The sequence below is a fragment of the Chlorocebus sabaeus genome, chromosome 12 (assembly GCF_047675955.1).
Source record: "Chlorocebus sabaeus isolate Y175 chromosome 12, mChlSab1.0.hap1, whole genome shotgun sequence".
NCBI classification, from domain to species: Eukaryota; Metazoa; Chordata; class Mammalia; order Primates; family Cercopithecidae; genus Chlorocebus; species Chlorocebus sabaeus.
Window position 1 is genome coordinate 86,395,969 of NC_132915.1, and position 15,776 is coordinate 86,411,744.

Here is a 15,776-nt window from a genome sequence, read left to right on the forward strand (position 1 = left end):
AAGGCCCTGTGGCTGCTGCTTACTTCTATTTCTTTGGGTCAGTCCAGCATTGTGGGAAAAGAAAGCTTGAGTTACCTGGGCACTCATTCTGCTGAGTCAGTGGTCTGGGCAACCAGTGTGACAGCGGAATTCAATCCTTCCTTGGACTCAGCAGTGAGACCCAAGAGACCCTCACCTGTCAGACTCTGAGCCCTGTCAGTGATGTTTATCGCCTTTGCCCTTGCAGGTGCCCCTCATCTCCTTTCCTCTTTAGCTTTGTTCTAATAGTGCCTTGTCTGGAGCTGAAAATTATGCTTAGAAGACATACAAACTCTGGGACTATCAACCTCGAGTATCCAGAGGTATCCAAGATAAAGAAAGGGTTTGAGGACCCTTGAGCCCCTGTTTTCTGTACCATGCTGGGTCCAAAGTGATCATTCACTCACTTGTTCATCAAAGCTTCACTGAGAACCTCTTATATGCCAGATACTGTTCCGGTTCTGGGAATATATTGGTGTTAGTCCAATGAAAATAGTATTATGCTCTCCTTGAGTCATCTATGATATCTTATTGCCTGTCATCCATCCATCCATCCATCCATCCATCCATCCATCCATCCATCGTTTTAATAAATAACCATTTGTGGAATCTATATTTGATAAAGTTTTGCACAAATACTAGACATTTTGCTAGCAATCTAGGATACATAAATGGATGATGCTCACATTATAGTGAAGGATATAGACAATTAAAGAGATAACTTTAAAATTCTGAAGAGCTATCACAAAATCAAATACAAGAGGTTATGGCAGCACAGAGCATCCTGAGGCTATTAGGGGTGGCATTTTGGAGAGATATCATTTGAGCTAGATCTTGAAGGATGGTTTGTTTGTCTGAATGCGTTACTAGTAGAAGTAGCAACATGAGATACACCAGAGACAGGAGAAATCTCTAAGTACCAGAGCTTTTCTCATGTTGTTCCCTGTCTCTAGAAATTCTCTCTTCTCCACCCCCATCTAATTAACTCCTACTCATCTTTATGATCTCAGCTGAAGCGTCATTTCCTCAGGGACACCTTCACTGAGTTCCCTGTCTAGATCAAATCTTTCTACTCTTTAATAGCATCACGCACCTCTTCTCCATAGCTCTTATTAGAGTTGAAATTGGTTAATTAGATGTGTGATTATGTGATTAAAGTCTGTCTCTTCACCAAAGTATAAGGTCTGGAGGGGTAGGAACTATATCTATGTCGATTCACTATTGCATCCCTTTCCTTAGCATAATGTGTAACACATAGTAGGAATTAAATACATAGGATTGAATAAAGATAAATGGATGGATGGATGGATAGGTGGATGAAAGGGTATGGTTGCAGGAAAGAACATATAGGGTAGACTAACTAGTGATGGGACTAGAGAATGTTTTTCAGGGCTCAAATAAAAAAGTACCACCTTCATTTAATTTTTCTCTTTTTCCCTAGCTACTTCTTTACCAAGCCAGTTCGTTTAATTCTAAGGAAGGGACAATTAGTCTCCATCATTATTCTGTTCATTTATTACATAAAAAAGAACATAGCCCACAGGCAGACCTCCCGAGGCAGGAAGGAAAAGAAAGGGTTTATCCTTCATTGTTTGTACCCCGCTGTTCTAATGTGAATGTGATGTGTTCATTCTGGTGGTCACACAGCAGAGTCACATCTGAACTCACAGCCATGTGCATGCATACCCACATACCTGAGCTCAGGTCTTCCTTGCTCTTAGAGCTCTGTCTAGCTGTGATCTTTTTAGGACTCTAATAGTGGAGTGAGGAAATGAAATCTGGCATCATGAGTTCAGGGTGCAAAGGTTCTGTGAGTGAGAATTTGGAACACAGAGGCAAAAGCCAGGAATGCCACCTGGGATGGAGCTTGGTTCTTTCTGGAGCAGTGAAGATGGGAAAGGGAGATCACTGGATCACAGAAGGCATGCTTGGATGCAAAGATGTTAAACCAATGACGTCTCTTTCCCATGAATGAGTTACTGAGCTTTAGAGACCCCAACCAGCACTTTAATCAGAGTGGTTTCACTTTCATCTGCTTTCTATATTGAAATGTCACACAATATTGCATTTGATGGTGAGGAGAGGGGTAGGTTCACTATTTTGAGAAATCATTGGACTAATCTGGCCTCTTTATTTCATTAGTGGGAGTCCTGAGGCCTAGAGGAGATAAAGCTACTTAACCAAAACCACGAAGTAACCACCCCATTGGCTGAGGTTGGGAGGACTAGAACCCAGGTTTTCTCAATCCCTGCCAACTGCCCTTGACACTATGCCAGTACAGTTACATCCCACTGTAGAAACATTACTAAGAGCCAAAGTTGTGTGCAGCCTTAAATGAGGTGATTGGGAGGCAAAGACAAACTAGGCATTGCCCATGTCCATGAAGAGCTCACAGTCTTGCACCAGCTACAGAAACATAAACAGACCACAGAATACAATGTGCTAGCGGTTGGGATTAGGAAATACAAGTGACTGGGGAATCCAAGAGACTCTTGGACATTCCCCTAAAAAGACTCTGGGTTCAGATAAATAAAGGCTTGACTCTATTATCTTTTCTTCATCTTGGGTGTGTCCCGGGGTGGAAAAACACATAGAAGAAAAGAAATAAATCAGCATATGCTAGAACAGCCGAGAATGATGAAGTAAAAAACCATAGAGCCAACTTAGATTTAAATCACTTACTCTGACTGTGCCAGTGTGATTTTGGGCAAGTCCCTGTCTTTGAGTCTCCACATCTTCATCTGTAGAGTGAGAAGAACAATACCTACCTCACTTATTGTTTGGAGAGCAAAAGAAGAAAACAAACATGTAAAACATGTGACATCAAGTATATCTGCTCTCCTTGTGAGAGGGAGCCCACCATCACACACAGACCATGATGCCAAATTTCTATGAGTTCTTACATTTTATCTTTTGTTTTTTAATACTTCTTGGGGCAGTTTACATTCAGCTTCCTAACATATTTGCATATATTTTGTTATAAATTATGTTTTTAATTACTGCTGAAAAAAGTGGGAGAAGGAGGCTCACATTTCCTGGTCATGTCTTTGAGTAAAATGAGCCCTCTTTCAGGAAGATGTAAGTCATTTAATTTGTGGTTTTGCATACCCAAGCACACAAGAGTATGTAACTCAGCATAACTGTACTCTAGTTGGAAAAAACTGGGTAAGAGTCTTTATGAATGGTACAAAGAAGGATAAGAGTCTTTATGAATGGTAGAGGTGATAACTTATCCAAGGGGGTGTTGGGGATGTGAAGCCTGGCCAGCTAATCGTGGAGGGCTGTGAAAAGATGACAGACACCCGAAGGACTGCAGATGTCAGCTCCCACTCACTCCAGGATGCTAACAAGGCCTCATTTCCTGCTTCTCTCTCACTTTCCAGCCCTTCATGGGAGATAATTACTGTGATGCCATCAACAACCGAGCCTTCTGCAACTATGACGGCGGGGATTGCTGCACCTCCACAGTGAAGACCAAAAAGGTAGGCCAGAGTGCAGTCCTCGACAGCTGCCTCCTGCCCGCTTCTCCAGCTTGTGGGGCCAGGATCACTCCTACATGGCTGGACAACCCTTGTCCTAACTGTGCCAGCACTGTCCACAAGCTTTATTTCATTTTATTTTTTTATTCTTTTGGTCAGTAGTTGAACTAATATCATGGGCTAGGCCCTGGCTGATTTTTACAGATGTGGTTCTCAAAGCTTAGAATCAGGTACAGAAGCAGATAATAAAACTGCAATACATACTTTCAGAAAGGAAGGATGAAGTGCTTGGGGGGCTAGGCAAGAGGTCAGAGAAGGTGCTGCAGAGCAAGAGGCATCTGCACTGAAACTTGAGGGATAAGAGGAAGGGGTGAGGAGGTGGTCAAAAGAATGGTGTCTGGAGCAGGACACTGGCATGTAAAATCCCAGAGAGAACATACATTTTTAGGGGGTAGGGCTGAAGTCTAGGAGAGAGAAAATAGTACATCCCTAATGAGGTCATTTACAGTCTTATGAGCATTTAATTATCTCTTATTTGTCATACCTGTAGAATTAGGGAAAGATGGTCATGGTCATGGTTTTTTTTCTTTATATTATTTTTTTCTTTATTCTTTAATCACCCAGGAGTGATTCAAGTGTTTATAGTAAACCAAAGAAAAAACATTTGATAGACGCATGTTAACCCCTCACAGAAAAGTGGCCACCTCCATTTTTCTCTGACTGCCACTGAGACCAGAGTGAGGAGCCCCAGCCAAGAGTTGGGAGCGAGGTGGTAACCCAGCCAGCCTGGGCTGAGAAGCGTTCTTGTGATGAATGAGTTAATGGAAAACTATTTCTATTTTTATATTCCTCTGCAATCTGAGCTGAAAGATCATTTCATCTGTGTCATTTTAAAGAAGGGGGAACTGAGTTTCTGAGACAGGAAAAGCAAAGAATCATAGTCAGTCATGCCTAAAGAGCCCTCTATGACTATCTTGGCCCAAACATTTCATTTTATTAATAGGGGCACTGAGGCCCATAAAAGAGGAATGATTTGTCCCAGGTGACAAAGTGAGTGATAGAAAGAGTGAGGTTCCTGGATTCCAATCCCAGTCCCTTTATTTTGCAACATCCTTAGGAGAGTTGGTTTCTTCAAGAAAGAAGCTCTGACCCAAAATACAGGAACAAATAGGACAAGACCCAAGGAACACATTCTAATCGAATGGCTGTTACTGAATCTTTTGGTTGAGGAATAAAGATTCTGGGATTGTCCAGGATCAGTCAGTCCCATGTGGGCAACACTTTTCAGATGCCTACCCTTCTTTGGTTTCGGTTTGGTTTTGATTTTTGATAGGACACTGAAGGTGTACAATTTTTGCTTAAGTAGGGGACAATAAAATTCATTTTCTGTTAAGGAATTTTATCATTTTTTTCTAATTATGAAATAATGCATATTGGAAAATTCAGAAAGAAGAAAACAAAAGAATTCACTTATCATCTTAAAACCCAAAGAAAACCACTGCTTTTTATTTTGGTGTATTTTATTCTGTGTATTTTGTTAAGTGTGAGGGTATTTTTGTCTATGTATATATCACTGCCTTTCTAGCCTGCAATCTTGTTTTGCTTAGTTTTGTTTACTTAGCATAGGAAATCTTAGACATAAGAATTATTTGCACTGAGCACAGTGGCTCACGCTTGTAATTCCAGCACTTTGGGAGACCAAGATGGGTGAATCACTTGGGACCAGGAGTTGGAGACCAGCCAGAGCAACACAGGCAGACCCTTGTCTCTACACATAATAATAATAATAATAATAATAATAATAATAATAATAATGTAGCTAGGTATGGAGGCACATGTCTGTAGTCCCAGCTACTTGGGAGACTGAAGCAGGAGAACCACTTGAACTCAGAGAGGTCAAGGCTGCAGTGAGCCGTGATCATACCACTGCACTCCAGCCTAGGCGATAGGGTGAGACCCTATCTCAAAATTTAAAAAAAAAAGAAAAAAAAAATCTGATAGTAGTATAAACGTCTCAGCTGTATTTTTTGCTGCATTGTTGTTTATTATATGGTTGTGATGTACGATAATTTATATAACAATTTACTTCAACTCTTATTTTTAACTTTTGGATTATTTTTTCTTATAACTAAAATGATGCTCATGAGCATCTTTGCACATAAAATACTTTTATAGCTCTAATTATTTCTTTATCGTTGATCCTTACAATTGAAATGCTAAGGGAGGGGTATAAGCATATTTAAGGCTCTTGATACCTGTTTCCAAATGAATATAGTGAACAATATTATCCATTTTCTTCCATTGGAATCAGCCACCTTTGAACGTGAATGGACGATGAAGTTTGTATTTGAAACAGAAGTTTGTACGGAATTATGGCTCCATCTGACACCAGTGGTTGGAGAAAGAGCAGCTCTATTTAAAATAACGTTCCTACCTATTGTAACTTAGGTACTAAAATATGAAATATGAAGCTGATTTTTTTACAGAGAACTTTCCAAAATGGATTCCTCTCTCTACGGAGTGCATTGTGGGAATATGAAGTCATGAGATTGAGGTTCAGGTGCAGATTCCAAATATTTATTTATTTATTTATTTATTTATTTAGAGACGGAGTCTCGCTTTGTCGCCCAGGTTAGAGAGCAATGGCACGATATCGGCTCACCGCAACCTCTGCCTCCCAGGTTCAAGCGATTCTCCTGCCTCAGCCTCTCAAGTAGCTGGGATTACAGGTGCCCACCACCACACCTGGCTAATTTTTGTATTTTTAGAAGAGGTAGTGTTTCACCATCTTGGCCAGGCTGGTTTTGAACTCCTGACCTCATGATCTACTCACCTTGGCCTCTCAAAGTGCTGGGATTACAGGCATGAGCCACTGTGCCTGGCCAGGTTCCAAATTATTATAGTAACTTTACCATATACATATTATTTGAACATCAAGCCACCATTTTGGCTCTCTGTTCCCGTACTGAGTTCCAGTGCAGCAATTTCAGATTTCCAGGCCCTGAGATAAGCACAGACTCTTCACTAAGGAACCCCAGAACCGGTTCTTTTCTAGCTCTGATGCATTTCATACTCTTTTTTCTTCCTTGTCTACCCACATTATAAATGTAGTTGGGCTTTTTATGTTAAGAAATCCTCTTCTTCCACTTTAAATTCTTATTTCTTCCTGTTGGCTGAGGGTGTAGAATGCAGATGGCCAAGCTGCCTTCATCCAATGAGTTGAATGTCCATTGAGGATCTCTGTGTACTCAGCACCAGACCAGGTTGTAGACAAGCAGTATTTCTGCCTTTGTGAAATTTGTAGTCTATTAGGGGAGCCTGTTATTAAGCATGGAGCCACACAACTATTGCATTTAATTACTTTTGTGGAAGAGGCAATGATGAGGAAGTGTGAGATTTTATGGAGAACAGCATGAAGGTCCAAGAAAGCTTCTCTGAGGAAGGGACATTTACATGGAGATCTGAAGAGGGAGCAGGAGTCTTCCTGGTGAAGGTGAATAGTGGTTGGGGGTAGAAGAGGAAAGGTCTCTTAAAACTGTACATGAAGTATGGATTAGAGAGACTAACGGCCTCCTTTATGGCAGATAGGACTTTGCCATCATTATTTCAGTTGTGGACAGGTGTTTGGGGCTTTTCAGATGCAAGATTCCTAGAAGTCTGACTTCTGGAAAAGAAAAGTGTCTCAAATTAAAATCACACTTCCTACAATTTAGATTTCCCAGTTGGACTTTTAAGGGAACTTCAACTTCTTGAAACTTTTCTCCTCTTTCTTGGACACCCCCAAATACTCCCTGCAGTAGACTGGCTTAAAGGTGGTGATAGATGGAGACAATAAATAAGAACACAAGACTTCCCCAAGTGAACCACTGCATGTTTCAGACACTCTGCCAGACACTTGGCCTCTGTAATCCTCTTTAATCCTCTTGTCAACACAGAGAGGTCACTATTCTTATCCCCATCACACAGATGAACAAGTCTGGGCTTAGAGTACATATGGGACTTGCCCAAGTTCACTTGGCAAGTGAGTGGGGAAGCCCAAGTTTGAACCCAGTTCTGTCTGACTCACAAGTTCTGCTTTTTCTCCTGCATGGTGCTGAGTTTCAGAAGAAAGCACACGGGGTGCCTATGTCCTCAGCACACCTCGGCATGACCCTCCCCATTCTGGTTGGAGACATTTCACCATAAGCCCAGACTGCCAGGGACCTTGGGGGTGGGACCCCTCCCTTGGCAAAGAGGAGAGCAGTTTTTCCCAGCAGCAGCAGGGATGGAGTTGGGGGAAGATAAGTCTCCCAGCCTTCCCATCATCCTGACATCCCCGGCAGCCCAGACAGGAGTTTCCCCTGGGCATCCACAGGACAGAAGAAAGTGCTGGTTTCTGTTTCCATCTTCCACCTTAGGAAGCCTCTCAGAGAAGGAGAGAGGTTACTTTCCTTTCATGCCTCTGCCCTTACCTGCTGGACCTGTTTAGGTCCCACTTGTCCCCTCAGCCCCAGTCCCATATCATGAGACATTCCCTTCCCTTATGCACCCAGGCTAGCACTCAGAGAAACTCACCCCTGGGTGACTTTCAAGCAACTTTCTAAATTATAGAAATTCAGTTAACTGAGCACTTACTATGTGCTGGGCTATGGCTGGGATCTCTGTGCATCTCTCACTTAAATTCCAGAATGTTTCAGCCAAGTAGAACGTTGAGGTTGAGGGAAGTGGAATCATTTGTACAAGGTGACAGAGCTGTGTTTGGGATTTAGGATTTCCTAACTCTGAACGAATGGTAATAGCTAAGAGTTATTGCTTTGCTTTACATGTCATTTCATTTCATCAGCACAATAACCCTGCTGTAGATGTTGTTCTTTTTTTTCTTTTTCTTTTTCTTTTGAGATGAAGCCTCACTCTGTCACCTAGTCTGGAGTGGCTCACTTCAGCCTCAACCTCCTAATAAGCTCAAATGATTTTTCCACCTCAGCCTTCCAAATAGCTGGGACTACAGACACACACCACTACACCATGCTAATTTTCATATTTTTTTTATAGAAAGTGGTCTTCTTGGATTGCCCAGACTGGTCTTGAATTCCCGGGCTCACATGATCCTCCAGCCTCAGCCTCCCAAAGTGCTGAGATCACAGATGTGAGCTGCCCTAGGTGTTATCTTTTTAATCCTCATTTTATAGATGATGAAACTGGGGCTTAGAAGGGTTAAGTTTACACAGTTAGCAAGTGGTAAAGGTAAGATGCAAACCAAGAGAACTTAAGCTGCACAGTACCTGCCTGTAACCCCTGGGAACATCCTTTTGCAATGGGCTTGTGTCTTGCCCAAGCATCTTGTCCTGCCCCTTGTGGGTAATCTTCTTGCTTTGTAGACCTCCAGGAATGAAGTTCGTGGTATGAACTCCAGGCCCAGAGTTAAGCACTCAGCATCTTCTCCCAGACTTCCTTCTTGCCAGTTTTCCACCTAAATTTCTTCCTGGTTCCCAGGGCTAGGGCCTCCGCGATGCCTTGGCACAGCATGATGACTGTCTGCTCCCTTCATTCTCCCTCCCGTATTTGTCTGTACAGACACCAGCTGTTCCCCACATCCGCCTTATGGGGTGACCTGGACCCGGCTGGCAGACAAGAGCAAGACAGTGCAGGAAACTCTGTCTGACAGGGGTGTCCAATTTCCCACCCAGACACCTGCCTGCAGTGTGAGGCAGACAGGAAGGGGCAGGACTCAGCCTCTCAGGATGTCAGTTTATTATTTTCCTGTTGGAGCCTTGAGGAGCCTCAAATACAAAGCAGATTTCCAGAATGGTCGCTCCAATGGTTTCCCTTCATGACAAAAAATATTGAGTTTATAATTGGAATCATTCTAAGTAAGCATGTGTTGGGGTGTGAGGGAGAAAAGGGAAACAACCTTAACATATTCAACATACCAAAGCTTTCTAAGGTGTGGTGGCCTGGAACACTAGTTGTGGTCGTGTTTCAGATGGCTGCTAAGAGACTGATTCTTATAGATGTCTGGGGAGTTGGGGTATAGTCCCGGTTCTGTGACTTATTAATTCTGTGACCTTGAGTAGGCCAGACTCACTTTGGGTTTTTATGTCTTGATATTTGAATTAGATTCCTGTCTAAGAACTCAACATACCAAGGCTTTCTAAAAATGTGCCTAAGGACTCTTCAGATGGCTTCCTGGATGAGTTGGTCATTGAGCAGGAAGCGGAGGGATAGTTAAGACTAAGACCTACAGAGAATAAGAAGAGGTTAATCCCAGAAACACATCTCAGCACAGGATGGTGCACCCAATTCATGCAACTATGTGTAGGGCTGCAATATTTGCTAAATGACCGATTTGCTAAATCTTAAACCCTATCTAAATGAGAACATGGTTTCTTAAGAAAGGACATTTTACCCAACATGTAGCACATTGGTCATTGGTCTAAGAAGGTTAGTGATTCTATAAGATATGGAAAAATAATCAACATCATTACATGGAGAGCAGCCTTCTTAGCAGAGTGGGTGATAACCTATATCAACAAAGGGCTGGGTGTTGAGTAGCTGACTTGGGGATGTACATCAGTGTCTCTTCTTGAGCCAGCAGCCAGAATAATCCTTTTTGTTGTTGTTGTTGAGACAGAGTCTTGCTCTGTTGCCCAGGCTCATTATGTAGTGGCACAATCTTGGCTCACTGCAACCTCCGCCTCCCAGGTTCAAGCAATTCTCCTGTCTTAGCCTCCTGAGTAGCTGGGATTACAGGCACGTGCCACCACACCTGGCTAATTTTTGTTTTTTTTAGTAGAGACGGGGTTTCACCATATTGCTCAGGCTGGTCTTGAACTCCTAACCTCGCAGAATAGTCCTTTTAAATCAAGTCAGATCACATCACACCTCAATGCAAAGACATACAGTTCCTTCCCATTTTACCTGGAGTGAAAACCTAAGTTTTCCCAATGCCCACAAAGCCCTTGGGAAAATGTGGATGCTTTTCCCACCCACATTGCTTCTCTGACTGCCCCCTTCCCACTGTCTATGCCTTTTCTTATTCACCTCTGGCCCTCTGAACTCCTTGCTGTCCTTAGCTCAGCTCAGGCATCCTTCTACTTTACAGCCTTTGTCACTGTGTCACTGGCAATTTCTTTGACAGAGAACCCTCTTCTATTCATCCTCATGACTCACTCCTTCACCTCTTTCAAGTCTTTGCCCAAGTGCCATGTTCTCAATGAGTCCAACACTGACCACCCACCCCACATCACCCTGGCACTCCCACATTCATTTGCTTTGCCTTCTGTTTTGTTTTTTCTTTCTTCCCTAATACTTATCACCCTGTAATATACTATAAAATATATGTATTTATGATCAGATGATCCCTACCCCTCTTGATGCTAGAATGCAGAATTAATGAGGATAAGAATGTGCTTCTTGTTTGTTTATTGATAGATTCCAATTTCCAGTGTACCTCAATGTTTCCTGTCCAATAGTACGTACTCAACACCCACAAATAAATACTTTTTGAAGGAGTGAATTTAGGGTAGTACCTGCTGTGTGAAAGATACTTTACTAGGCCATGAGCAAGAACCTGGTCCCAGCTGCACTGAGTTCATGTTTTATGGATGAGTAGCCAGACATTTTAGAGTATGGCAAGTACTCATGGAGACACAGCAAGTGAGGAGGTCAGCGAAGTTTCCTAGGGAAGGCAACAACAAAGGCAATACACGAAAGGTCCAGAAGTTATTTCCCAGATGAAAGGAGTAAGGGAGGACCCGAGATAGGGGTGGGAGGGAAAAGGGTATCTCTGGCCAGAGGAACAGGCTGTGCAAAGGCCTAGACACTAGGGAAAGTGTTAAGGAAATTATAATTCCCTGAGTATGCCCAGAGCATGGTGCAAGGGGAAAAGGGATGAAAGATGAGCCTAGATGGATAAGCAAGGCTTTTATCACCCAAGCCAGGGAGATTGAACTTTATCCAGAGGCCAATGGTGGTATTCAGGAGAATCTGAAGCACTGAGCCAGTCTAGGGAATCCCAGAAGGCCTTTTAGAACAGGGAGTAGATATGCTTAACTTGGAGGATTAGTAAGAGACAACAAGCAGATGGCTAAGCACACTAGACTAACTCTTCCATATTCAAAAATTACTGGCTTCTGGAATGTTATTAAATCCCATCCCTCCCCTGGCCCCCCGCTTTGGAATGTAGCCCTGACTTTTTCCTTATGGATGAAGTAGACACTCATTTTATCTTGGTCCTATGATGGAATCCAGCCCTTCTATCCCCAAAAATTATCAGCATAGTTATCAACATTATTACCACCACCATAATCATCATTACCTCACTGTCAAAACCATCACCACTATCACCACTAGCATCATCATTTATTGAGCACATATTTTATGCCATGCATTATGCTAAATGCTTTACTTGCATTTCATACTTTACCCAGCATGCTTCTGTGTGGTAGGACTGTTAGTACCTCCTTTTTACAGATAGAGAAACTGAAGCCCAGAAAAGGGAAGTAACTTGCCTTATAGCATACACCAAATTCAGCAACAGGGCAAAGACTCAAACATATCTTTTTCTCCTCTAGGCCAGTGCTTTCCTCTAATTTACCCATATTTTTTCCACTTTATCTTCCATTTATCCACATGACCACTTTATCTTCATTTAAACAAGCTTCTGTATACATTAACTGTTCCATGTTTTATGCCAGGTACTGTATCCATCCTACCTTTAAGAAACTTACAGGGGAATCCTTGCCCTTGGCGTCATGCCTTTATCTACTTGGTCCTCATGAAATCTTTCCATCAGCACTGTGAAGACCCTAAGATTCAACCAGGTGAAGTGACCTGCCAGTGATGTGGCCCCCACAGCCAGCAGGAGACAGAGTCAAAGCTCTCTGACCATCAGCACAACATGACTCTTGTCCCTCCTCAACCAGCACCCCCACCATGCTCTGCTAGTTACCTCCCTGTGGAGTCTGAGTCAGAATCCAGCCCCTGCATGTCTCTCAGCTCTAGACAGGATCTGCAGCCAGGGCCTTGTGGTACAGTTGCCTCAGCTGCATTCCTGAGCCACTCACACTCACAGATGGAGGTGTTAGCCTCAGCAGCTCACCCAGAGGGAGAACCCATGTGCCGGAGCACCCTCTCTAGCCCCGAGTAAAAAAGGAGAGAATCCTGGCAGTCATGGCCCTAGCTTGCTAACAGAATCCCAGAGTGGGTGGCCAAGCCATTTATGGGACAGCCTAGCCACATGATGCTGCGAATCCCCAAATGTAAACTGGCCACCATGGTGTTCATGCTGTGGGTGGTAGGTTTTCTTGGGAGGCCGCCTCGGGGAGAAGGTGGGGAGCTGCTTGGGGAGTCAGGGAATCTGGCAGTTGGTCTCAGAGCTCTGATTTTATCAAGATGTGATTCTTCTCTCCATGCCTCAGTTTCTTCATCTGTGAAGAGAGGACCCTGACTGCTGCTCTGCCGTCCTCCTGGGGCATGGTGCTAAGGAGTGCCAGGCCACCTGCCAGTCCACTGACTCACCTCTTTGCATCTTAGTTTCCTTTAAGATGTAAAATGGGGATAGTAAGAATAGTTACCTCTTAGCATTGCTGGGCAGAGTGAGTAAGATAATGATACACATTGAGTTTAGCTCAGTGCCAGGCACATAATAAGGATAAAGGTTATTGGTGATTAAAAAGACAAAGCAGCAGTCAGCCTTTTCACGTTGTGAAGAAAATACCTTTTTTCCCCCCTTCTTTTTACTCTCACTTGCTGAAAAGCTCTCAAGTGTTTGAATTGGGTTTAGGAATCCTGCATCATCAACTCACTGACTGGTACTGAGGCCTGGGACAGGTTAGTTTTGCTTTAAACATTCTGAAACCTCTATTTTCTCATCTGCAAGATGGGTAGCTAATAGTGATAGTCTCACAAGGTGGTGTGGAGTCAGAGAGCTAATATATAAAAATCATCTGGCATGTGGAAGGTGCTTTGGAATCACTAGTGTGTGTACAATGGTATTCACCGCTTGAACCTGCATGAACAGGTGTCCCAAAGTCCTTTCTGGGTTAGACCTAGGAATACCTGAAAATCTCTACCCTTTTCTTCTCAGCTTTATATCTGTGATCAGTGAGGAAGCTTGTAACAGACAAGGCTCTGAACAGGCAGTTCACAAAGAGGCAACAGGAGGGAAGAAAACACCATGTGTCTCCTCTACATTGGGTGCTCTGAGTGCTAGGCTGAACCTGACATGACTTCACTGACTCCTCACCAGAGCCCTGCGAGGTCTTGATAAAGACTCTTGTCTTACACATGGGGAGGCTGAAGATGCCAGGGACTTGCTGAAAGTCATACAGTTTCTGTGTAAAGTCTACAACATACTACTTACAAGCATGTAGTGGAGACAAGGAGGCTCTGGATAGGCCTCCTGAGACCAACCCTCCTAGGCTTTGTCATATTCTGATTGAGTTTCCTTCAGTGTTTATTTGGGAAGTGCTTAAACTGCCCAGACTGGCCTGGGGAAGGAAGAAAAAGGTGATACCACCCCAGCATAGCCAGAGTGCCGAGACAGGCCTGAGAAGCTAACTGGCGGCAAGGCCTTGCCAGCCAACAATTTTGGAGAAGCTGATTGAACTGGGGAGGGCAGGAAGGGAAGCATTCAAGACAGGATTTGTGAAGAAATTCTATGTTTCAACTTCCTTTCTGGCCAGGTCTTTGCCTTCTACCTTTCTCAGACTGAGAAGGATTTTCAGCCAGATGGGAAGTTAGACGCTATGAAAATCAACTCTTGTTATAGGTAGGGAAGCTGAAGCTCAGAGAAGGGAAGTAACTTCTCTAAAGTCACCCAGCAGCCGACTGCAAGAGTGGAGGTTCTCTGATTTGTATTCTGCCTGCATATTAATGCATTCATTTGCTCATTCATTCATGGGTCATTGAATGCATAAAGACTCAGTTCAACAACAGTCATGGTCCCTGCCCAGAGGGAGCTGACATCGAAGTAAAGAAGTAATTCAGTATTAGAAGGGTGTAAAAATAAGATGCTGTGATATGGTATGAAGGCGATGGTGCTATTAGATTGGTGCAAAAGTAATTGCCATTTTTGCCATTACTTTCAATGGCAAAAACCACAATTATTTTTGCACCAACCTAATATCTTTGGTCAGACTACTGAGGGAGGTAGTGATACTTGAGAAAAGACCTGGACAATGAAAAAGAGCTGGCCAGGGAAGGGCAGTCAGAGTGGAGGACCATTAGTGGCTAAAGACACAAAAGTAGGAAAACAGAGTATATGAGGAACCGATAAATAAAGAAGCCAATGAGAGTGAGGAGGAGAAGGGAACCATGTAAGATCTGAGAATTATATAGAAATCAGATCATGCGGTAAGGACTTTGGATTTTATTCTAAGACATATAATTTTTTGAATATTTGCCTTGAGTGAGGTGCAGCAGAAAGCACAAAAGATAAAGCAGACATGAAACCATCCCTAATGGGTGTTTGAGCTCAGTGGGAAAGTGTTACAGACAGAATTTTAGAGAAGATATTAGAGGTAACTGGATCGTGCTAATGATAGAATGAGAGCAAGGGTAGGAGACAGGGATGGATAAAGCACGGGGGAGTTAAGGACAAGGAGATTGTTCAAGTGTGGAAGGTGGGAGGTGGGGGACAATAGGCAGGAAAGATGGTGAAATACAAGTGAGTGAGAAATTTGATTCAGCATATATGTATTCGGCACTGAGCATCTCAAAGGTGTTAGGTCATGTGCTGGGACTTTTGCATGTTTCTTCTTGCTTGATCCTCACAAAAAAATGCGATATGAAATATGGTATTTTAAAAATCCTCCTTTCATAGATGTAGAACCTAAGATCATGACAGTGGAGGGATTTTTCCCAAAATCGTTCACCGAGTGTGAAGCAAACAAGGATCCCAACCCGAATCTTCTGGCTTTCGTGATAGTACTGTCCACACTCTACCCCAGTGGTTGGATTTTGACTTGGCTTTCCTCTCAGTTTCCCTGTTTGGACTGGAGGGTTTTCTCTCTATGACACTTCCAGTTCTAACATTCTGTGCTTCTCTTCAAGGTAAAATGAATAGGAGCAAATATTCTAGATTCTAGATGGAATATCCTAGATGTATTCCACAGAGTCACAGAGGCTGGAAAGTAAATGTCCTAAACAGAGAACAGCAAGTAGCTGTGAGCAAGAGAGGTGCTGCTTGGAAAAAGGGACTGTGGAAATGCTTACCACAGCATCAAGCACTTAGGAATTTAAACTGAAAAGAGAAACAAAGACTTGTGGTAGCCATAAATACAAAGAGTCAGAGAGAGA

General features: G+C 43.1%; 1 protein-coding gene across 1 annotated transcript in view; it reads left to right on the forward strand.

Moving 5' to 3' along the window:
* Positions 1–15,776, forward strand: part of PAPPA (pappalysin 1) — a 248,975-nt gene that overhangs the window by 225,290 nt on the left and 7,909 nt on the right. The window contains exon 21 of the mRNA XM_073021874.1: positions 3,402–3,500. Within this exon, the coding sequence (XP_072877975.1) occupies positions 3,402–3,500 (99 nt within the window). The remainder of the gene's footprint in view (positions 1–3,401; positions 3,501–15,776) is intronic.